Source organism: Lontra canadensis, unplaced genomic scaffold (genome assembly GCF_010015895.1).
Source record: "Lontra canadensis isolate GAN:19392208 unplaced genomic scaffold, GSC_riverotter_1.0 scaffold22, whole genome shotgun sequence".
NCBI lineage: Eukaryota > Metazoa > Chordata > Mammalia > Carnivora > Mustelidae > Lontra > Lontra canadensis.
This window is the reverse complement of record NW_022631016.1, coordinates 12612721-12637932: the sequence shown is the minus strand read 5'-3', so window position 1 is coordinate 12637932 and position 25212 is coordinate 12612721. Positions and strand designations below refer to the sequence as shown.

Below are 25212 nucleotides of genomic sequence, written 5' to 3'. Positions count from 1 at the left end.
CCAAGGAACAGCCTGTGCCTTGTGCGTCAGAAGCTTCCAGGCACAGTGTGGCTGGCAGTCACGTTCACTCTCAGATGGGAACCACTGTAATTTCCCGTGTCCCAGGAGATAGCTCAGCTGCATCCCTCCATCCTATCCGGTTCCCCAAACTCCTGAGTGGTTGGTAGGATCTCGCCACATATGCCTGTGGCCACCATGTTTTTCTAAATTGGCATGCAGGCAGTCTTGGATCAATTAATTAGTAAGCCTAACTGAAGCTAAGTATGATTAATTGTACAATATTGAGCTGTCCAAATTTAACTCCACTAAAACTACAGAATGAACATGGAACGGAAAGGATTTATGGGAAGGGAAAGTAAATATCAGTAAGTCCATTTTTTTCCCTAAGATTTTTATTTATTTACTTGAGAGATAGCACGAGAGAGAAACAGACCCCTGCTGAGCAGAGAGAGCCCTAGATGGGGCTCGATCCCAGGACCCTGAGATCATGACCTGAGCCGAAGTCAGCCACTTAACCCACTGAGCCTCCCAGGCACCCTGTACCATTCTGGATAAATCCTTACTCACTGCTGCTTACCCAAGACTCCTGTGATTCAGGCTTATGTGTTTTGAAACAAATGGCTCACCATGTGAAAATCTCATACACACACACACAACACACACACACACAACTTGTGTACCTTTGCCCCATAAATTTTTTTTTTAAGATTTTATTTATTTATTTGACAGACAGATCACAAGTAGGCAGAGAGGGAGGCAGAGAGAGAGGAGGAAGCAGGCTCCCCGCTGAGCAGAGAGCCTGATGCGGGCCTCAATCCCAAGACCCTGGGATCATGACCTAAACCAAAGGCAGAGGCTTTAACCCACTGAGCCACCCAGGCGCCCCTGCCCCATAAATTTAAAAAGTATGCTTTGTTTCATCTATCTGATGTGGTTAATAAATTGATAAGGAGTAACAGAATGCATATAGACATGATAGAACCCATCTGGGGTGGACGTTAGCTGGAAGTGGTTTCCTGTGCTGTTTATCATGTTATTGTGTTTAATGCAGATTTCAGTGAGCACCGAGACAAAACAAAACCAACAAATAGTGACACTTCACACCTGTTTGGTGACACCAGATTTAAAATGGCTTTAAATTCGAATGCCTGGCTGTTTGAAATGTATATATTTAAAATTATGTCAGGAAACAAACAAAAAAGACATCAACTTCATATACATGCTTGAAATAAATTGATTCAGTTGTATAATAAGATAATATTGACAAATTTAATTATTACTTATCTAAAATTGTAAAAGCAAAAGTCATTTTTCAGTAAATGAATCTGCATATTAAAATCGCTAGAAATACCTTTCTTGTAGATTTCCACCGAAATGTCATTTGGTTCTGAAGTTTTTAAAGGAAAAATAAATGACTTTAGAGAATTCAATATTTCAAATGCATTTTGATACTTAATTTTTAACAAATGTAGAATTTAACAATATCCATGAATATGCAAGGTAAAGGGCACATTTAAATACGATACGTAAAGTATTTATGATGAGGGACAACAGCAGTGAGGGAGAGAGGGAAGGGTCATGATAGACTTGCCATTTGGGACGCACGTATTCAGACTTAAAGGTAAGTAAAGAGTTTAAGGAAATATCACATTCACCCAGTGGATACTGATTGTTCAAGCTCATTTGTTTTTAAAGCTTATTTAAACTGCTTCAGAATTCTTTTGACAAGCCATATGTTGCAGCAGCCAGAGCTCTTTCACACAGAATGAAATTGCGCAGGTTGTTTTGAGTTTGTTTACTGACAAACCATAATAGCAATTCTAGTTTTGTTTCTTCTCAATTATGCAAAAGGGAGGACATGACTAATTAATTTTTTCAAGTTGATAACACCCTTGAAAGACTTTTGATCATTTGTACTGTAAAATGCTCCCAAATACTGATACTTACGATACCAAATTATTCTCCCCATTGACTAGTGCGGTACTTAACGCAGTTTGTGAATTTCAAAAATACTCCATTTGTTTATAAATTCTAAATCTTGACAAAAATGGCTTCACAGATCACCCCTTAGATAATTAAAGTTCAATAATATCTGAGTACATGAAATGTACCAATAACAGATAATGTACAATCGTATAGTTCCTTTATAATTCTAGTGTGTTACTTTAATGACTTTTCACTGATGTTCTTTCGTAACTTGTTTCTTATGCATTTTTTTTGTGTACAAACAAGAGACCCTTTTTGCAGTAGCCAAATGTGTTAAAGAGCAAAATAAGTTTCCAAATAGAGGAGTCTTCAACACATATCTTCAAAGTCTATTTAATTTTGTGCATGCGTGAAAGATAATAATGTGATCGCAGTTACTAAATATTCTTCAGCCATTCACTCTCAGAACTGTTATCTGGAATAAAACTAGATTAAATTTGCAGAATGGTGAATTACGGAAAATAATGAAGCTAAGGCAATTCATTAATCTCTATCTGCTTGTCTATTTTTTATAGCCTGATGAAATGGAAAAATTCATTTGGGGGCTGATCAGATTGAAAAGGGTCTAACATGATGGAGAGAAACATGGGGCTGAAAATGTGTTCTTTTTTTTTTTCTTTTTAAATTAAATGCAGCACCTTTATCTCACATGCCTCTGTTTTTCTTTTAGTGGCAAAGCATTTCTATAACACTGGTTGAGAAAGTTCAGATGATTGCTGTAATCCTAGGATCCCTGTTCTTAATAGCGAGCGTGACCTGGCTCCTCTGGTCAGCCTTCAGCCCCTATGCAGTGTGGCAGAGGAAGGACATCCTTTTTCAAATCTGCTATGGAATGTATGGTTTTATGGATCTAGTGTGCATAGGTAAGACCATGACGTTGAACATTAACTTGTCGGTAATCCATTTCTTGCAGCTACTACGTTTTCACCAGTGGGATCTCATATAGACTATTGTGGTTCACGTGATCTCAGTTTTCCAGCTACTTAACTGTCGGGGTGTCACAATCTGGCCACTTCCTTCAAAAAGCATAGCATCTATCGTCCCATGCAGTCTAAAAAGTGAACAGGAAAATGCCCATTTAAAGGGACTTATTTTGCAACGGAAAGGAAGGACAAGTGGAGGAAATGATTGGGGTGGGCAAGAGAAGGACTATCTTTCATTTCCAGGGAATGAGAGCACCTTAGCCCCCTCTTCAGCAAACCGCGGAAGCATTGACGGATGCTGGTGGTGGTCTGTATGTTTGGGGAGAGGACCGACAGTCCCTGGGAGGGCTTACCTTGTGGCGAGGTGACTCAGATTCCTCAAGAACATAAGTGCTTCTTAAAGGGTTGGGGACCAGGGGTCAGTTTTCCTTTCTGTCTTGGGCTTCTTTGTTTTGCTTAATCAATTCAGTGGCTTAGAAGAGAAAAAGGATCAAACATTTCAGCTTAAACAAATCCTACCAGAAAAGGTGACTTACACGTTTCTCTTGGCTGATCTGCTATTTCCCTAGTACCATGAGAAAACGGAAGCCGGTTCAAGTGTGTGAGGTGCCTGGCTCTGGCGCTGTGAATGGTGTCTGGTTGGCTGTGGGGGGTGGGGACGTAGAGAGCCACAGGGTCTCAAAGAGGCTTTCTCTGCTCTGATGCAGCTTAGTAGGCTGTATAAGAAAGCTGAAAGAGGCAGCCATGGTTGACAGCAGTGGTTCTCAAAGTGTGGTCCCGCTGGGAAATGCACATTCTCAGGCCCACCCCATCTGCCAAATCAGAAATTTCAGGGTTAGGACAAATACAGCCCCCCCTACCACGCCCCAGCCATCTGCGCATCACAAGCCCGCTGAGATTCTCACAAACGCTCAAGCTTGGGAACCACTGGTTTCAGGGAAGGGTGCGATTTGGGATGCAGTGACTTGGTTTCCAATCTGGGCCTCTGCTGGGACAGGTCAACTCTGTTTCTCCGTGTCCTCTTTCCTCGCCCATGAAGACGGAAATAATACTCCCTAGCAGACAGGCCTAAATAAAAGAAATAATGATTCTAAACAATGATGTTATTAATTGGAAATTATAAATGAAAGGCATTTGAATAAGTCACAAATACTAAAATAGTTCAAATCACTTAAATACATGCCTCTACTAACCAGAGCCTTAATTTAACTGGAAGTTTTAATATTCTCAGTGACTTTTTTTCTAAAAGAACTCTATAAATTTAAAATAGGATTAGCCTGAATTTCCTCTCCTTTCTTTCCTCCCTTGCCACTAGTACAAGACTAATAGGAAAGAAAACGATCACATTTCAGGCCAGGAAGGAAAAAGAATGGGGGGAGGGGGAAATGTCATGAATAATATGTAAACTGAGCAGATGTTGCCTGAATGATTGAGCTAATCATGTATACAAACAATTTGCATTAAATATGATAATGCACTTGTAAGCATTTGGAAATGCTACATCTCTATACAAATTTGGGTATTTGCCCATTTTATAAAGATAAGTTTCTTAGGAACGAAAGCCAGTTGATATTTTCCTGGCTTACACTTTGGACCATGAGTTTTTACTGAAGTTTTAAATACTGACAGTACCTTTCATTACATTTTGACTCATTAAATCCAAAGCTCATCATGTAAGCATTTATTTGTATTTTGAAAAATGTTAAAGAATTCAGATGGAATGGCATTGTTCCTGTCACTTCATAATCACATTAATTGGTCTGTTTGGGCCCAGAGAAAATCACATTTTTTTTTTTTTCGAGAAGTTGGGAAACTGCTACAGTCAAGTTAGCAAATACACATAGGCTATCAGTAACCAGTTGGATCATAGCCAGTAATAGCTCCTGCTGATGTTTCAAATTAATTCAAATGTCTGTTGAATTAAACGTATACAGTAACAAGATAGATTACACTGATTATACCTCAGATTATCCCTCACCACAGGATTTAAGAGTCTGAGTTAGGGTGGAAAGCATGTCCAGATTGCTGAGCTCAGATCAATAAATATTTATTGAGAACTTTCTTTGCGTCAGACTTAGGGCTAGGTGCTGGGTATACAAATCAGGGTCAGTCACTTTCCTGCCCCGGAGGAGCTCCCAGCAGAGGAAGACAGGCGGGTGGCTAGGTAATGAGAAGATGGTGGGATGTACTTGGTTCTGGAAGGAGGAGCAGGAGTGGTAGTTGGACAAAGCGGTGAGACATGAGTGCTGGGGTGTTGTATGCGAGGTGGGGGTGGTTCCAGGTAGATTTCAAGGGGGAGTGATAGCCAAGCAGGCTGACCAATGAGTCAGCTTAGCAAATGGGGAGGTGGCCCTCTTGTCACCATTGGACAATGTCAAGTTGGCTCCCCATTCAGAGGGCCTTAAGGTAAACTTTTCAAACTGGTTTATACCTAAATGAGAAGGAGCAGACTGACAGCTTCATAAATGTTGTTTAAAAAATAATTCTGAAAATCCACAGAAGCTTATACCTGAATGAAAAAAATGTTATAATCCAGCCAGGGGTTGTACTGCTGAGGAAGAGATTATTGGTGGATTATTAAATACAAAATGTAAAGATTTGTAGAAAATGTCTTTACCTGGGGAATCTGTTTACTCCTTTGTACACATAGTGAATTTGTCTTCTGCTTTTATTCATTATTATTAGTTAATACCCTTTCTGCTTTTCCAAGATTCAGTTTTTTCTTGCATTCAAGTTTTGAATTCTCCCAGGGGTCGAGGTACTCTTAGGGTTGAGATGCCTGGACTTTGGCTGTCTAGTAGAACTTACTACAGTCATAAAGATGTCCGTCTGGTGTCCAGTACCACAGACACTAGCCATGGGCTCCATTTGGCTACTGAGCACTTGAACGTGGTTTGTGAGAAAGAGAAACTGTGTTTTAAAGTCAAATTTCTTTAAATTAACTTAAATTTAAATAAATAGCCACCTGTGGCTAGTGGCTATCATATTGGACAGCACAGATCCTAGATGATGATTCAAATTAAATGTGTAAGGGTTTGATTAGCACAGTTCCCCTCACCTGTATAAATAGGTCGTATTTCCTAAATAACAAGCTTTGTACCAAGACAGATGAAGAAAGTAAGAATGAGTTGAAGAAGATTAAGAGAAAGGTGTTAAAGGTGTGGGAGGAGGCCAAGAGGTAGACAGAGAGCTGTGAAAGGGGGACGGGTCTTAAGGAACTCGAAGTGCAGAGAGATAACTTTATATTACACTTGGGGAGCTCTTTTAAATATTTAAACAGTTGGCATTCCAACTATGATTGTGTACCAGGGGAACTAATATGAAGGATTTAAATCACTGAGTCGTGTTAGCCGGGGCAGTAATTTGGGGTGAATCACCGAATGTCGGCTCCCTCCTGAGATTTGCACAGTGGACAAAGGAAGATTAGCAAACCCGGAAATGAAGAGCAAATGCGTGGCAGGAGGCTGTGGGCTCGGGATTGGGTTCTTACCTCCATACTCCACACACTGAGAAAATAGAAGGCTGTCACTTTTACTGGTTGTGAGATTCAGAGGAAGCTTGTTCCAAAGAAGACGGCATTTAGTAATGACTAAAATGACTGGAGTCAGCCATGAGGACAGGGATTCATGTGATTAACTTGCTTCTAAAAGGTTACCAAGTCATTTCAGGGTCTGGTAGAACTTGATGAGGTGAGTCCTGTTTCTTGTTGAAGCCACAAAATAAGACTGAAACCCCATTAGGTTAGTGGGATTCCTGAAATAGGGATAGTGGTACTTATGTCTAATCTCACTAACACTATAAATTCGTGCCAACTCCATATCTGGAAAATGTTTGGATCCTCCCTGAGATATCAAGGAAAGGGACCAGATACGCTTATAAAATTTAAAAACTTGGATCACTTTTGTTCTTTTAAAAATATTCTTAATTGTCCACATAGTATAAACATATATGTATTGAAATAAGCCCATTTTATGAATATATAAAGTTTAAAAGAAGACCACTTCACTCATACTGCTCTTTCTGTTATGTCCTCCCCTTTACGGAAAGGTTCTCACACCCCAGTGTTTTGGTATCTGCCAGATCTTTTTTATTGGGTTTACATCCATGTGGGGATACAGACACATAGGTAATTCAATATAAGTGGGATCATATTATTCATTGTTAAAAAAAATCAACATTTTCATTCAACGACATGATCTAGAGATTTTTCCCTGTGTTCTGTACGACCGTTTACTTTTCTTCTACCGACAGATATCCTGGTTGTTACCAGTCTTCGCCATTAGAAACAATGCTGCCAATGAGTGTTTCTGTAGGCAAGGTTCCAAGAAGTACAAAGTCTGGGCTGACGAATAAGTACTCGCCCCATTTTTTGCTCTCTAAAGAAGGCTTTACCAGTTTGCCCTCCCCCCATTGTATGACAATTCCCCTTCCCCCACACCTTGACCAAAATGGTTATCCATTTTTTTGACATTTTCATTGGTAGTTTGAGCTTTATTTAAGGGCTTTCCTTAAAGTCTGTCTTAGAACTATTTAGGTTTCCGGGGCAATTTTGCCTTAAGAAAATAAGAACATCCATGCCGGGGCCTCTGCTCTTAGGGCAGCTCGTCCTGCCTGGTGTCTCTTGGGGTGTGGTGGGCAGGGGCCCAGACTAACTCTGTCCTGTAAGTACTCCACTTCTTCTTCCTGAACATGAAGTCAGAAGACAGGATCAAGGTCAGAGATGACTGCCTCTCAGACACCCCGCGTTCCCCGACACGTGCAAGGAGCTCAGGACCAGTTTCTCTTAGCTCTGATACTATGAAACACTCCAGGAGTTCACTTCTCTGTCTCTTTTTTCATGTAGAAAGGGCTCCCAGAAATTGCTTTTAGGAAAATTGCCTCCCTCTGTCACTTGGGTCTGTGGCTAAAGCACTGAGGCTATTATTGCCTGTTCTTCCTCTTATTCTATTTCTCAGATTTAAACACAGGAGCACCACATGGAGGAGACACACACACAGACCCACTGGGAACCAGAAGTCCCTCTTGGGGCTCCATTCAAATAATGCAATAAACTATACTAAGATTGCTTATGTCATCCTGCCTTTGAAAACTGCCGAGATGAGGGAATTTTAAAAAATAACCTGATATATACACTTGAATGAAGATCAGATCAAAATAACTTTTCCTTCATGCGCCAATTATAGTCCGTAGTGAGGGAAAAAAACAACTCTCATTCTGCAGAAATTTCATACCTCCAATGTCAGGTTTTATTTTCCTCTAGTCTCAATCTAATTAATTTAAAAAATTCATGTGAATTCTTATAGCTCTTAATTTTGAAAAATCTGTTTTTCATACTTGATGATCTGTCTAGCTCAAGGTTCTTGGGCACACTCAAATAAACCAGGTAGAGTTACCCATTGGTAATATATTCACATTTCATTATAGAACTTCAGATAAATACCGCATATTCCTGCAGTCTTTGATTATATGAGACGTATGTATACATGTTAAAAACCAAGGTAATATTTTTCTCTTGCTTTCAATATTGCTTCACTGTGCTATTTTCTTCCCACCAGGCAAAACAGCTTAAAGTTACACGTGATCGAACCTTTTACTGACACGGAGCTTAAAATGCAGCTTTTCTGATTCTGTGATATTATATGAGGAAAAGTGAAGAATTTTGTCCAAGAATTTCAGGATAATTCAACTCTTGGTGACCACAGATGAGTTCTTCTCACTGCAGAGGGCCAGTGGTCATGCCCGGGTTGTTTTGTTCCTAAAATGATGCTTTTAGATTGTCTTCCTTCCTGTGGCTCGCTTTCCACAAATATAAACCAATTAGCATAAGCAAAGCATGATTAAGAAAGTAAATCAACTCGGGAAAAAGAATTCTAATGCATTCCAAGCAAAATATAAATGACTTTTGGAATCTCTCTTGTTTAAAATTTTCCATGCTCTCTGGCACTTCTCAGCATGATTCAGAAGTTGACAATATTTCCTGAAGGAGTTTCAGTGAAAAACAACATATTTACTTAAGGAGTTTGAAAGAAATTAGCATTGGAAATTGGAAAGTGCCATAATTTAGGGCAGAAAGAAAATGGGTTTGCCGGAGACCCCAGTAGAGCCTTTGGTTCTCGCGTTGTCAGGCAGGACCATCAACCATATGGATGAGTGTGTTTAAAGAGAAATTTAGGCCAAGTTCCTAAAACGTTAATAAAAAATAACCCTTGGGTTATTGCAGAGAGACAAACTATCTATGGATAGATATAAAGACTAGCAAAAGTTTCCAAGTGAAAAACATAGTTACCACGGGAACAGTCCCGTTCCTCACGTTCTTCGGGGCCCGTGTAGACGCTGTCCTGCACAGAGGGCTTGAGGATGCCTGGTGGAACAGGAGAGCCACGACCCTAGAATCCAGAGTGACTGGGTGGACTTCCTCTATGGGAAGTGGGGAGGACAGATGTCTGCCACCAACACCTCCACAACCTCTTCTCAGAGCCCCACCCCATTCAAAACTGTCAGCAAGTTTGATGGCAAGACTCCAAATAGATGTAGCTTCTTTTTTTTTTTTTTTTTTTTTTTAAATCACAGAACACTGGGAGCCCAGATCCAGTCTTTCATGGGCCATGTACACTCTCCCACCCCAGTCACACCAGCACCAGCACCCCCAAGTCTGGGATCTGAGCTGCGGAAAGCCTTCTGTGGGCGGCACTTCGGGCTGCCCCGGAAGGAAAGCCCCCCCTACAATCGTAGGAGATGGCATTGCTGGGGCTGTCCAGTGTCCTAGGAAAGGCTGATGTGGAAGCATCTGCCTGACTCCTAAGGCATGCGGAAAAGGCGGCTCCGCTTAAACAGCGGTTGGCAGAATAGCTAGGGAACTTGACTAGCCCCGTACTTCCTTTTTGAGTCTTCATATCACAGTTTTCCCTCCTGATGTAAAAGACGATCAGCCCCTTCTGCTCCAAGAAACGCTTCCATTTCCTGAGCGGTGGCTCGACGAGGCATCTGTATCCCTCCAGTGACACAGTTTGGCCACTGAGGAGAATGTGGTCCAGCCGCTAATGCAGGGAGGACAAAAGCCTCCTTCTACACTTGCCCAGAGCCTTTCTGGGATTCCCTTCAAACATCGTCCCAGGCCAAGGCTGGTCTGTCTGGGAGGGCGGTCACTCTGCTGGGTCTGGTACCACCATGGCCATGACCGCTACCAGACTTGCGTGCTCCGCTAGCTCATTTGGAATCATTTCTTAAATAGAGTAGAACTCCTTGGCAAGCATTGATCATTCCTTCCTGACTTCAGTGTGTCTGAGCAGGCACCCAGCCCCAGGAAATGCCACGGCTTCCTTTAGACAGAGTCCGAAGCAGGAGTCGGTCCTCTGGTCCCTACATTTCTTGCTTCTGAGCACATCACGGTCAGGCCCGTCAGGGGAGGAGCAGAGTGGAGCTTTGTAACTCACAACTGTCGGAGGAAAAACAAACCTTCACCTTTTCTATGTTTTGAGAAGTACCCCATTATTATCACTTCACTCTGGAGGTACAAATTAAAGGCTTTTCTATGCCTTAATGATACTGAAGTTTACGAATTTCTCTAAAGGTTATGATCATGGCTGATTATTAGAGACATTGCTGCCTTTAAACCCCAGGAAATAGAATAGAAGGACTTGTTTTTGCTACTTGTCCTTCAGTGCAGCACCTGAAATGGACCCTCAAAGCAAATTAACTCTTTAGGCCTCCTCATGGGGGAGAAAACACAAGCCATTGCCTTCCTCTCCTTTGACCTTGTAAAGTTCAAGCTCTTTTGGGGAAATGTTGAATAGTTAGCAGAGCAACAGACCAAATATGCTCCTATTGTTGACTTCTATTTCCTCCCGAGAAAAGGTGACCCTTTCAGCTGTCTCTCTCGACTGGGGGCAGCGGAGCCGAAGGGGCGCCAGTCATGTACGAAGCCAACATTTTCTGGTGTTGACTGTGTTTATTGCCTGGACTGCAGGGTAGAGGTATTAATAGAACAGGGTCCACTGCCCGTTTTTGAACAGCCCATGATCTAAGCATGGTTGTTACATTTTGAAATGGTTACATTTTGAAATATTGAGAGAAGAATATTATTTCGTGACATATGAAAATTACATCAAATATAAATTTCAGTGCCCATAAATAACGCTTTATTGGAACGCAGACCTACCCTTTCATTTATGGGCTGTCAATGAGTAGTTCCAATCTCATCAGTGAGAGACCATAATGTTCACATAGCCTTAAATATTGACTGGCCCTTTCCAGAAAGGGTTTGTGGAGCCTGGAATGTAACATATTCTCTCCTCTCCAGCTGCTGGCGAGAGACAGGGAAATAAGCAATTGAAATGGGAAATGGAAGGTGCCGGGAGACAAATACATGTGAGGCAGGTGTGAGGAGTTTGGTTAGACATCCTCACGGGGCAGCAGAATCTATGGGGAGGAAGCAATCTTGAGCTACACTTTAGTTTATTTGAGCTACGCTTTAAGGAAGAGCATGAAAGGGGCCAGAGAGAGGCAGCTGCCTGAGCCTGTCGACACATGAAAAAGTGTATTTTGGAGGACTCCTAGGGAATTGGGTGTGACAAGAGCAAAAGATGCTTGCTGGGGGAGTAGCAGAGGAAATGAGGTCTGATTGTCTAGAGGGATCCTGTGGGTGGGACATGGGTGTGGGACCCAACCCAGAAAGCTCAGAGAACCCCTGGAGGGTGGTCTGCTGCACATGACTGGGCAGCATGATGTTAAAGAGCTCTGGGGGTGGGGTGGGGGCGGGGTCGAAGGGGGTGGCGGGCTCAGAGGACATGCTAGGAAGGCAAGAAGATAATAAGCCAGGCAAGTCAGGCCAGCTGTCTATCTACATCGTTAATGTAGATAGCTGCTGGAATTAAAAGAGGTTGATCACAAGATAACAGCAATGAAATCAGTGGAGGCTGGGCGGAAATGGGGAGGTAAAGGAGAGGGGCCATCAGGTGTAATTCAAAGAGTCTGATTGGCAGATGGGAGGAAAAGATGATAAGTTCTGTTTGAACATTTTCTTTTTGCAGAAGTTCTGAAGAATCAAGTGGAAATGGCCAGGAAGTGGCTGGATATAGGAGTCTGGAGCACAGGGTAGAAATTTGAGCTGGAGATGGACATGTGGTAGTCGAAGCCTCGGTCTGCAGGGAAAAGTGGTCTCGGCAAGATGAACAGCAGTTTGAGGAACACAGAGACTCAAAGAACAGGCAGTGGGCATGACTAGGGGAGAAAAAAGTGGGTCAGACAAGGTGAAGAGGAAGGAAGGAACTTTGGGGAAGGGGAGCACCATGCCAGTAGTGCCAGGTGCCAGGAGAGTCTGTGAATGAAGCCAAAATGTACTCACTGTATTTGGCAGTATGGGTGTTGGATGACTAGACACAAAGGTTATGGTGACCGAGAGTGGCTGGGACAGGCAGAAGGGGGCATGGAATGTAGGTTCACAAATCTTGGCTGAACAAGGACATAGTCAAATAAGGGCAGAACCTGGAGTTGGGTGTGGCATTGAGAAAAGTTCCTGTTTTATTTGTTTTAATGGTAGAGCCAGGCAGGGACAAATGCTGAGAAGAAAGATCCAGGAGAAACCAGAGAAAGATTGAAGAATGAACAGCTTGTTGCCTATGTGAATGTGGAACTGGCACCCAGCACTCAGGGGAGGGGTCGACCTTGCTCAGGAGGGGCGTGGTGCCCCTGAGAAGGGCTAGAAGGCGGAGAGTGGGCACAGCGGGGCATGGGTGACTGTGCTGCTCGTGGAGGTTGAAGGGCTTCCTGGCAGAAGACCTCCCGTTCTCAGTCAAGTTGGCAGTAGGGTCTGAGGGGAACATTAAAAATGAAAATCAATGCGGGGGACTTTGGTCCCTGCCCTGGCAAGATAGAGCACCCCCTGGAGGCTGGAATGAGGGTGGCCCCGGTCTGCAAGGCCCCGTGGCTCTATTTTTCACCCACTGGGGACAAGGAGCGAGTGGAGAGAGGTGAACTTTGAGGCTGGGCTGAGATAGGGTTTGTGCAGAGTTGCAGAGAGCTGAGCAGCGCTGGCGGTCTTGACTTTCATCTCTAGGGCTGGGAGAGTGATTCCGGGGTGGCGGGGGGTGTTTTCTTGGCGCTGGGGAAGGAACCAAAGCCAGAAAGAAGTGGCCGATGGGGACGGAATGTGCTGTCCAGGGGCTCGGCCTTCAGGAGGTGGAGGAGGGCGCGCAGAGATTAAGAAAGTGGGTAAGAAGCCCGGGAGACATTGGCTGTTGGCACCTGGTGGGAGAGTCCCGAAGCTTGCAGCTGGAGCGGTTTCTGGAAGGGAAGGGCCCAGGCGGGAGTGAAGGGGGGCGCAGCAGAGGCCGAGGGTCCTATACCTCAGGTCAGGGTCGGATCATCCACAGCAGCCTGAAACACGAAGTCGTGTGTGTCAAGAGGGCCGAGGGGGGCCGGGAACCAGGGGACAGAGCACCGAGGATGGTTGAGAGCGGTCAAGGGGCCAGGAGGGGCTGCCTTCGTGGCTACCCTGGGTGCTCACGTGATCACACGTGTTTTGTGCAACTTTACCCCTTCTTTTGCGTGGCTTTACTGTTTTCTGGAAGAAGAGCTGTGGGAATTTAAATGCGTGAGGCTCCTGCACAGCCAAGCAAACTTTGAAGGATCCAAGTGTGTCCCTAGGCCTGTGGGAGACGCGGTTGGTATTGAGGCCACAGGCTCAGAACCAGAAGTTCTCCTGGGAGAAGATCAGAGTCGATTGTGTGGCAGAGGGAATCATGATGTGAAAAGGCAGCTCCCGAGCCTAAAATCCTGGAGATGGTTCTTCTGAACCTGCCTCTCTCTGGATCTCCTGGCTCCAGGCTATTCTGCAGCCAAGAACTTTATTCACCAAAGAGAATGTGAATATGATCCCTCCTCTGATGATGCGTCCGTGCGCAGTGCAGAGGCTGGGGGCCTGGGGCCAGATATGCAGGAACAAGGTTTTAAAGACCACACTGTGATAATGGCTCAGATTTTGTTTTCTAATCCGAGTACTATACAAAAGGATTTTCCTCAGATTTCCCGTTTCATCTTCATGACACTCTCCTGCCAGGTGTAAGTGCTATTGCTGTTCCTGTCTCAGAGATGAAAGCACTCCAGGCACCATTAAGGAGGACCCCCCCACCCCCACCCAAGGTCACACAGAGTGGAAGAGGGACTTGAGACTGGAATCCAGACCTTGTCCTCCAGAGCCTGTGTCAGAATATTTATGTGATTCAGTTAATTCAATTTATTATTTAGTAAATACCCCTTCATGTATGCTGAGCTTGAATGGTTCATTTGCAAGATGTTGTTTATTCAGGAAGTGAAACCACCATCAGTTGGTGTCTCAAACACCTGAGGCTAACAATGGGAATAAATACCTTTTTGAGGGAGGGGGGAGCTGAATTTAGATCAGAAATGGGGAAAAGAATTTCTTCCCAAACCCAAAGTAATGTAGCCATTTTGCAAAACCTTTATTCATGTATTCTAAATTATTAGAGCCATACAGAACATACAGAAATACTAGTAGAGAATGGGAAAGACTTAATACAGCATTCCAAGAGCAATCGCTTTCCACTGATCTGAGACAATTTCCAAATAAGAATTACATATGTAAAGAATCACATCTAAACCTTGAATTTTGTTGCTAGGTCACAGAATAGAGTATTAGGGAAAGCTGAGGTCTGAGCATTTTAATATTCAGGGTAAAAAATCCATTAATACTTTTGATTAAAAAAAACCTTACTGAGGTTGCGTGAATGAAATCAAAGAGTTAGAAATTTTATTTATGTTTAGGTGGTTGCTTCTGTTCGGAATTTTTACCCACTGCCTGTACAATTTAAAAGAAATGAAAAACAAAGCCAACAAAGATGAAGTAGCCCATTGCAGTCCTAAAGATAAACAGGGTCTGGATATTTTAGTTTAGATCTTTTTAAGTATTGCTCTAGTCCTGAAAACTAGAACAGCTAATACATATATGCTTTGCGCTAGAGATGAATAAAATCATGTTCTGTGAGTTTGTAGTAGACGGTTTGTCCATTGGAGAAGAAGGCAAATTAAATTAGCTGGGCTTCTACGTGCCACTAGGAAAAGCCCACTAACAGTCTCCTAAGAATTGTGTTTGCTTGGGGGCACCTGCATGGCTCAGTCCTTTCAGCATCTGTCTCTTGATCTCAGTTGGAGCCTACTTAAGAAAAACAAAAGATCTGTGTTCAGTCCATATACTAGAATGTGGGGGAAAGAAATGGAAATCTATCAAAGTAGATCCCCAATTCTAAAAACTTTAATTAATACATAAAATGGACATTGATAGGATTTTAACCCCATACTGCTATGCTGGGGTTTGCAGAGTTACTTCTATAAATTGTGAGGGTCACTGTAATCCTTCCCAGTGCTGCAGTGTACTCTTTAAGATAAAGACCAGAGGAGAACTTCCCATTCATCCCAGCTTTGGGTGTTACTGAAGAGATTGTGATTCTATCTCCTTCATGGTATAATATCTCCTGGACCAAGGAGACACTACTGTGGACTGACTTTGGCCAAGGATGGCTCTTGAGGTCTGAGACCTTGCAGAGTATAAAGCACACTGGACTAGGCATCAAAGGTCTGGCTCTGATCCTGGGCTCTAGCACTAACTGTGGACCCTTGGGCAAACCACATCACTTCTCTGGGCCTCAGAGTCCTCATGACCCAAAACAAAGGGATTAGATGAAATCATACCCAGTATTTTCTAATTTTGAAATTCAGTGACTACGTCTACTGCTGATTGCTGTGATAGATGACGTCACCCCTTTGCTGCAAGGTGTTTCATCTGCTCATGACTTGAAGAACGGACTTGAAGTTGTATTCAGCAGAAATTAAACTAGATCTAATCCATGCTCCCAGATATAGGAGGACTCTAGGATATCTTTGTCATCTCTAAGGGCAGTGGGCTTATTCCTTCATTTCTTTTATTGAAACAGTCATGTCCATAGGTGACTTTTTTTCACAGACACTTTTGGGTAGAAACTTAGATGATATAACAATTCTTTCCTGTGAATTCTCTTAATCCTTTAAAAAATGAACATATCATGTGTTTTGTAACATGTAACAAAATCTGCAGCTTTTGAGGAATGTTCTGTGACTGTGCCAGAGGTAGATTTGAGAGGCAGGGCTAGTCATTGAAAGATCAGGAATCTCCTATCTACTAAGAAAAGAAATAATTAAAATGATTGATTGACGGATTGGCTTCTTAGAACAGCAGATAGTCAAATGAATGGACAATCTCTTTTATGCTCCCTGTTTTGCATGAAATAGCAGAGAAGAATTCATATTGACCTCTTAGGCCTTAGGCCCGAGTGTAGTCATTTTGTGACTAGCTGGGTTCGTGGATGCGGGGAGACATTTGATGACTAGGGAACAACACCATGGAGGAATCAGCTATAGTTTACTGGGACTGAAAATAAGTCCTTGCAAAGGAATTGAGCTCTTCTAGCCCCTGCCAGGCCGTGTGTGTGTGTGTGTGTGTGTGTGTGTGTGTGTGTGTGTGTGTATGCATACATACATATGCTTATATATGTATGAAACATGGGCCTCGATTCCTAAGCCTTTTTCATCTCTAGTCTTGGAGTGCATGTCGCATGTCCCAGTGTCTTAGTTTGATATCTTAAGGTAGTACTTTACCATTTTAAAGAACAATACTTTAAATTTAATTTTGTGTTCATGACACCGTAATGACTAGACTTAAGTTGACCCTTGTCATCCCTTAAATCCCAGTGATGGCTACTCTTCTCTTTCTCATTCCTTCTCATTCAGTGAAGATTTTTGAGTTTCTGCTGTGTTTCAAACATTGAAGTAGGAGTTGGACTCCTGTCCTCAGGGAGCACATGGCTGATTGAGGTCATGGCATAGAAAAAAATTATTCCAGTACAGGTAATAAGGAAAATAGTGCAGGTATTTCCTTTGTGGTGAGGTAGAAGGTAGGAGAGAAGGATTAATTTTGAGTGGGCCAGAGAAGAAATTATGAGAGAATTTGGACCTTGAAGATGTTTAATAATAGTTCATCATGAAAATGTAGGAGAGTGGATCATTCCAGAGAAGTCTCTTTCTTACAGCTTTATCACAGGTTTGCTCAGAAGATAGAATTAGCAGAATTTAGTGCAAGAGGATTGAGGAGCCTAAGTGATTCCAAGGTTTTAGCCTAACTGACTTGGGGATGGTCAGTAACTGAAATAGGGATAGCAGGTCAAGAAACAATAAATAAATAAATAAACAACAACAACAAAAAAGAAACAAATCCAACCTTTGTCGAGACCTTTTGGAAAAGAGTGTGCTTCATTCCCTGACAGTTAGTAAACTATTATACTCCTTATTAAAATTTGGCTCTGCCATCTGTTCAATCGCCAGGCAGTGACATCATCAACACGGAAGATCTAGCACCTGTGTGCTCTTTGCATCCATCCTGGTAACTGGGCTTCTCTAAGCAGACAGGAGGAGAGGGGAGAGTGGCAGGGTCATAGGACAGACACCATCAGTTTTCTTTTGTGAACTCCGAGAGGAACAATCACTCAGGGTCTTCACTATTGTAATAATCTTTTCCCCATGTGTACTCTTGTGTACTCTACTTTGGGGCTGGGGTGGGTCAGATCATCAGTATTTGGAAATAGCCAGCCTCTAGTTGCAAGGGCTTTTGTGCTGTGGGAAGTTTGTGAATAATTCTTATTCTTATTACATTTCTTGCACAGAAGATTTTACCAATAGTTTGAGTGTTTAAGTCCCTGGGCTTTATGCTTTCATGATTAGCCTGACATTCTCAACTTAAATCTATGAATTAATATATTCTCAGAATGACATATATATATATAAAATTTATATTCAATAATGGAAAAATCAACTCATCTTTTTTAGTTGTAAGTGCATGTTATGTGGGCTATTTCTTAACATTATTTGTTCTGATATGGGCAACACCAGAAATACATTTTCACAAAAATCCCCATGTATAATCAGGACATTGTAGGTCCCAGAGACTTGACTTTTAAGATATCAGTTTATGATGGCCTTGTCTTGTGAATCTAGGGACTTCAGTGACGGTATATATCATCTTTCAGTCTTCATCTCTGTTAAGTTTTATATTTTTGCACTTTTGTTTTTTTCTTTAAGATGTGCATATAGTTCAGTTCAAAAAAAGCATTCAGTGTACAAAGAAAGAATAACTCATGATTATTTCTTCAAGGTTCATATTAACAAGATTCAACAATGGCGGAGTGACTTTTTTTTTTAAGATTTTATTTATTTGAAAGAGAGAACAAGTGGGGAAGGAGCAGAGAGATAAGCAGATTACCTGCTGAGCAGGGACCACCCCCCCCACCTCCCCACCAACTTGAGGCTTGATCCCAGGACCCTGAGATCATGACCTGAGCCTAAGATAGACACTTAACTAACTGAGCCACTCAGGTGCCCCATGGGGGAGTGACTTTTAAAGTGTTTATCTCTATAGTCACATCTAAGTCTCCATAACTGTTGAGCATTTAAATTTGGGGTAAGTTGGGAAAATGTGCCAGAAAGATTAATGCATTTTATGACACGCTAGCAAAGATCATGCAACAAAGGGTATCTTGGACCACAGTCTTAATTTAGTTAATACTCTTTGAACAACCATGCTCTGGTCTTTGAGTAATGGAAATTAAGGGGTCAAACATGGGTCTACTTTATGAGATTGACTCTAAACTGTTCTTAAGGGGGATTAAATGGGACCCAAAGTCCCTGTTCTGCTTCTGCTGCACACTGACTTCTCAGGATGACATCGGTTGTATTTTGTAGAGTATGTGTAAATTTCACTGTGTGAGGTGGGGAGAGAGGGAGACAGACCAAAAGAAATCTTGGCAATGGACAGTGGTGAAATTTAATCTAGAAATCTTGGAATTTTCACAGTCAAGAGCCTTTTCTGGCAAAATATCTGCTGTGTGTTGCAAATTCTTCAGCTCTCGCAAAGGTCGTTTTGATTGAACAGTACACAGGGCTTTAGCCTTTATCCATTTGTGGACCTTGCACTTCTTGGGAAAGCTCAGGGTGGATGCAGCTTCCCAGATGAGGCTCTCACCAACGTAGTGTTGCCCTCAACAACTTTCTTCTTGTGGGTAGGGAGAGGAGAAAGGGGCTATTTCATTGGGCCTCTTAGAGATATAACAGTGTCAGTGACACACAAGGATATTAAAAATGGCAGCTAACTATATAACTTTGCCCAAATCACAGTCTCCAAGGCTTAATTTACTCATATTTTAAATGAGGGTGTCGTAGATCTACATGTTCTGTCTTTGTCTGTTCAAGCCTTTATAGCAAAATACCACAGACTGGATGGCTGAAACAAAGGACATTTATTTTTTACAGTTGTGAAGGCTGGGAAGTCCATGGTCAGGATGTCAGCATGTTCAGTGTTCAGTCGTGTCTCTCATTTTGGTTTGAGGATGGTTGTCATTCTCATGTATCCTCACATGGCCTTTTCTTGGTGTCTCTTCCACTTTACAGAAAGGCATTAATCCTATCATGAAAGCCTCCCCCATGACTTAAAATAGCTCTAATAACTCTCCCAAAGGTCCCACCTCGAAATACCATCACATGAAGGATTAGGGCTTCAACAGTTATTAAATCTCTCCATGTCTCAATTTCCTCAACCATGAAATTGTTCAATCACGGTATCTATTTGTAGAGTCGATGTCAAGATTAAGTGAAAATCATGCAAATAAAGTGCTTAGTACAGTGCTTGGCACAAAACAGATCCTTGATAAAAATTTAAGTTTTGAAAAACAACCAAACTTATTTGAACAAAAGCTGAGACAGGTAACACAAGAAATGAAATTTTTTTGATCGGTAGTTTGGTTGTTAATATCAAGATTTGTTTTTGACTATAAATTTGGCAAGTCTCTGTTCATCATAACACATCATTTGTACTGAAATAGACACGAACAAGTGGTGTGTGTGTGCGCACACATGTATGAGCATATACCTTGATAGTCTATATGAACATGTACCTTGATAGTCTCCCCCATCATTTCTTTGGGTAATTCATTTTCTACTACCTTATAAGAATTTCAACCAACACACCACTTACAAATTTGGGAAATATTTTACCTATACGCGAATACTGTGCTTTTATTTCAGTGAAACCAGAAACATTTAAACTTGCTCTTTTTAAAGAAGATTATTCCCTAACAAAAGTGTTCCTTTTGCACATCAATAAAATGGTGCTCCAATTAAATGTTACTGGCAGGGAAATGATAACCACACATACACACACATAATTACTGAACTCTCAAAACCCCAAATTCCTATGAATCATACCTTGTTGACATCCATGCTATTAATAATGTAGCAAGTACCCTAAAATATTTAATATTTACATTTTACAGAAATTATCATTGCTTTTCCTTTCACGTCTGGTGGCTCAGATGAAAAATATACATCTAAGAATAAATCTAAGCCTATTCTTATATGACCTGAAATACAAGGTGACAAGTTCATTTAAAGCTTAATTTGAGGTGTTGCTCAGATAGTGAAGCTACTAGAGGAAGTGAGTTTCTCAGTTGTGAAACAAGAGGAGACAAGATCGTCAGTAAGGAAGTATGGCAGCATGATTTTTAATTGTTGGATTTTCAGCCTGTGAGCTAAAGTCAAATGAATCCTTACTCTTGAATTTCAGTGATGGGAGTAGCCATATGTTCTCATTACCTCAGTACAAAAGGCATTTGCTGTGATTCTAGAAGATTCAGAGAAGAAAGGGGGAAATGTACCTTCCAGAGGACAATGTTGGGGGTGGAGTGCATTCTCCTGTTTCAGGAAACTTTAAGCTCCTCAAGGGCAAGGAATAATTCTGAACGCTCATGGAGGAATAAAACAAAATCTAAGCATCATTCATAACTTAAAATGCAATTAAGAAGCAGCACGTGGAGCTGGAAATTCAAGAGGACTATGGCTTCATGAAAACTTCAAGTAACTCTCTCAGTTCTGTTCAAAATGTCCTATAAAGACCTGTGGCATTTATTTGTGCACATTGGGTACATTTATGTATTTAGAAAAGGGCTACCAGGAATGCATTCCCAGAAAGTGACTGTAAGCTCTAGTAAGTGATCTGATTTCTGGCCTCTTAAAGGAAATCGATAAAAGCAGAATAGGGTCCTGTGAAATGAGTGGTTTCCTGGGGTGAAGCCATCCCCCAGAATGAACCTGTTGCAAGCTGTAATGGTTTTGTGATTAGTGTGAATTAATGTTTCTCACCACATAGATTCACTATTGACTTTTTAGTTAATAATAATGTCTTGTGTTTATAGAGCCACCATCTCGAGGAACTTTGAGTGCTTTATAATTGATGAATTTCAATTTATATTCATACTATCCTGCTGAAAGTATAGATTAGATACTCTGATTGTGTTTTAATGAGGAAAAATAGAGCCAGAAACATTAAATCATAGCCACAGAGATTTCAGAAGGCTAATGATAGAATCATCAATTAATAATCTGGTAGTCTTTCTTTTAACTCTGGCCGTTTCCCAAAAAATGTCTGATCAGTTGTGTCAGTCATTCCTTAGGAAACGAAGCTGACCAAAACACAATTTTTGCAATTGGTATGATTAACAGAAGTTTCCATTCCTTCTCATTATTTTGGTGATATTCTGGAATTATCTATTTTTATTTATTGGACCACATGCATGTTTTAGTGGCCTATGTTCACATCCTTGAAATACTTTAAAGCCACGTGTTTCAGAAGTTTATCTCATGGGAAGGGAGCAATATAAAACTTAAATTCTGGTATTAGACAGTTGTGATTTAAAAACAAAAACAAAAACTGGGTATCTCCATCACCTACCTGTCATTGTTTCAGCTGACAAAAAAATGAAGTAATCCTCTCAAAAAAATCCATGTTCAAAACCCTTACTTATTGTACCTATGGGAAGATAACTATCATCCTTTCAATCACCCATTTATGCTGCCTTAAAAATGTGAGACTCTGATTCTTCCTGTTTCTTGCATTACTATTTCTATCATTTTTTAAAATCTGGCATGTGTATTACTTTGTCCCTCTAGATTTTCCTTACTGTTTCCACTCTGCTCTCCACATGCAATGTGGTAACCTCCCTATTTGTTGCCACTACTTTAGTTGTCTATCCCTCAATACATCTTAGGTAAATTTTCCTAATAAATTCTCTGAATTTTTTAACATATGAATTATTCGGGCAGAAAAAAGTACACAGAATATGTTGAGCAACCACATCTCCACCCCCAAAATTTAAAAAAAAAAAATGTGACATTAGAGATACAGTCAGAAGGCCTATTTGAAGCCTCTCCTGGACCTTGTTTCTTTTCTTAGCTCCCCATCATGTCTTTCATGGTTATTATTTTTATGCATGTTTTTATACTTTTTACATAGATTCACTATTGGCTTTTTAATTAATAATGATTTACTAACCCCATCATTTCTTTCTGAAACTTTCAGTTTTTTTTTTTAATGTGACTTTGAGATTTCTGCTCAAAATCTTAAGATTTCTCCATCTTCGTGCATGTGACCTTGTTCCCTTTACTTGTGTGGCTGTGATCCAGTGAGCCACATAATACAGTTGATCCATTCTTCTTAGAATGCACTTTGAGATTGTTTGGAATTTTCCCCCTCAAATGCAAACAATTATGGAATAAGCAATTTTTAAAAGATTTATTTATTTGAGAGAGAGAGAGAGAAGGGGGTAGGGGCAGACGGAGAGGGCAAGAGAGAATCTCAAGCGGATCCACTCCCACCCTCCCCCGCCACCCACCGCCCCAAGCACAGAGCCTGATGCAGGGCTCAATCTCACGACCCTAAGATCAGGGCTTGAGCTGAAACCAAGAGTCAGACACTTAACCGACTGAGCCACCCAGGCGCCCCTACATAGTAAACATTTTTAGCGCACTTCCTTGTTCTCATTTGTGAGCGTTTCTCTAGGTTCTGTACTCTAAGATCTAAATACTGGGAGGTAAATCTGCTCACTTTCAATTAAACAGTGCCTGTAGCCACCTGACGTGCTGTATTTTTTTTTTTTTTAAGAGTTTATTTATTTGATAGAGATCACAAGCAGGCAGAGAGGCAGGCAGAGGGAGAGAGGGAAGCAGGCCCCCCGCTGAACAGAGAGCCTGACGTGGGGCTCAATCCCAGGATCCTGAGATCATGACCCTGAGATCATGACCTGAGCCGAAGGCAGAGGCTTAACCCACTGAGCCACTGAGGCGCTCCTGTCGTGCCGTATTTACATGCCATCTTCCATCTAAGAAAAGACGCTTACTGATCTCTCTACAGACTTTCAGTGAATTTGAGCCTCATAAAGTAGAGTTCCTTCTCGCTTCTCAAATGAAGGGACCTCCCCAAAGAATTTCTTTTTGTGAGGGGTCACCAATTCAAAAGCTCTTGGACCAGGCTGAATGTAACTGTGAAAAATGCTGGGTGTGGCGGCATCTAGGCAGGATGGTAGAGATGGAGCCTGGTGTCCCAGTTACAGGCTGCCTGTTTACGATCCCTTACCTTGTTTATTTTCTTGAGAGTCTGTCTCAGAAATGTGTAATCATCCCGAACAAAGAGCAAGGACTCTAGAACGAGCCTGCCTGGGTTTGAAACCCCTCTCCACGGCTACTCGTTGTTTGCTCTGGAGCTCCTTCCTTGTTTGTAAAATGGGGGATGGGCTCATGGTGAAAACTCAGTGAAGTGTAATATATCGGAAACTCTCGAGTAGGTGCTACATACATTTTTGTTGAATTACTGAAGAAAGTAAAAATAAGAAGAATGTGTATCATACCTCCTGTGTGTCAGACATTGTTTTAGGAACTAGGAAGATGGTAATGACTTGAATATGTATTTCTTTCCTAAATTACCAGTTGAGACCAAAGTCCCCAGTATGTTGCTTGGTCCACAGAGGGCAGTCAGAGATGATGAATGAATCAATAAACCTAATGATTCTCTTATGGCAATGTACGTGCCCAAGGTATGTTCTCAGCCGTAATGGGGGCAAGTTAATTATATTCATGAGACCTTTGCTCTGTGCTTTTTAGTGTCCTTATTCTTTGGAGACTGATTATTCCTGTGTAATATGGAAAGTAGCTTACCATTAGCCATAATATTTGAGAAGTCAGGATACCATGTTTTTTGACGATGACGAGTAACAGAGAATTGACTATTTTTTTTCAATCCCTTACCTGTATATAAAGTAAGATTCTTAACTTTTTTGATCATGATGGGCCTTTTTTATTTTTCCATGAATTGTAGGTCTCATTGTCCATGAAGGAGCTGCAGTTTACAGAGTATTTAAGCGCTGGCGAGCTGTTAACTTACACTGGGATGTATTAAATTACGATAAAGCCACAGACATCGAAGAAAGTAGCCGGGGAGAGTCTTCCACAAGCAGGACTTTATGGCTGCCATTGACGGCTCTGCGGAACAGGAACTTGGTCCACCCAACGCAGTTAACCTCCCCGAGGTTCCAGTGTGGCTATGTGTTGCTGCATCTGTTCAATCGGATGAGGCCCCATGAAGATTTGTCAGAGGATAATAGCTCAGGGGAGGTTGTGATGAGAGTGACTTCTGTGTGACACAAGTGTAAGGCGGCGTGGCGCAGACCACCCTACACATTTTGGAATGTAATTGCAATGAATGGCAAAACCATAGCACTTCTAAAAACACACATCTATGAACTTTTTAAAATTTATGCTTTTTATATGAACATTTGAATTGCAAATACATTTTTCTGAAAAAAAAAAGAGTTCTCTGGTTCTTTGTTTTCTGACTTATCACATCTTTTATAAGTTGGTACTTGAAATCATTTTACGTATAATTTAACTCTACTTGGTTAAAAGAATGATGAAAGTTATCCTTAAGGCTGAAACTATTTTTTCTTGCTTGTTTTAAATATATTTTTGTCAAACTTTTTGCTCCATGTGTAGTTTTTCAGGCATGCTACTAGCGGGAAAGAGTTTGGAACTCTGCGGGCAGGTGCCAAAGTGCCAACTGGCTATGCGACGCTGTGTACTGGCCCTTTGTGTGCCTCGTGCTTATTGGCAAATGTGAGCGGGACTTTTTTGCTGGGTCAAAATAATCTGTCACCAGGAATGCAAGTTCTAGGAATGTTGGCCTGTTTTCTAGCTTCTGAAACAGCACAGAGAGCTTATAAAAAGTTAAAGATGAGTGGAAAAAAAATAGTTTTACTCCAGTATGTATGACATACTGTGTTACATACAAGGAGGCAGGCACTCTGGATACTCCTAGCCCTAAAACCCACCAACACATTGCGTCATTGCTCATGCATAATAATAACACTGCCTCACATTTGCA

At 41.6% G+C, this 25212-nt stretch overlaps 1 protein-coding gene across 1 annotated transcript in view; it reads left to right on the top strand.

Annotated features, from left to right (window-relative positions):
- Positions 1 to 24659, top strand: part of MARCHF11 (membrane associated ring-CH-type finger 11) — a 100058-nt gene extending 75399 nt beyond the window's left edge. Inside the window, exons 3-4 of the mRNA XM_032861938.1 lie at positions 2657 to 2849; positions 24151 to 24659. Coding sequence (XP_032717829.1) covers positions 2657 to 2849; positions 24151 to 24473 — 516 coding nt within the window. The 3' untranslated portion in view covers positions 24474 to 24659. The remainder of the gene's footprint in view (positions 1 to 2656; positions 2850 to 24150) is intronic.
- Positions 24660 to 25212: the final 553 nt, after the last annotated feature.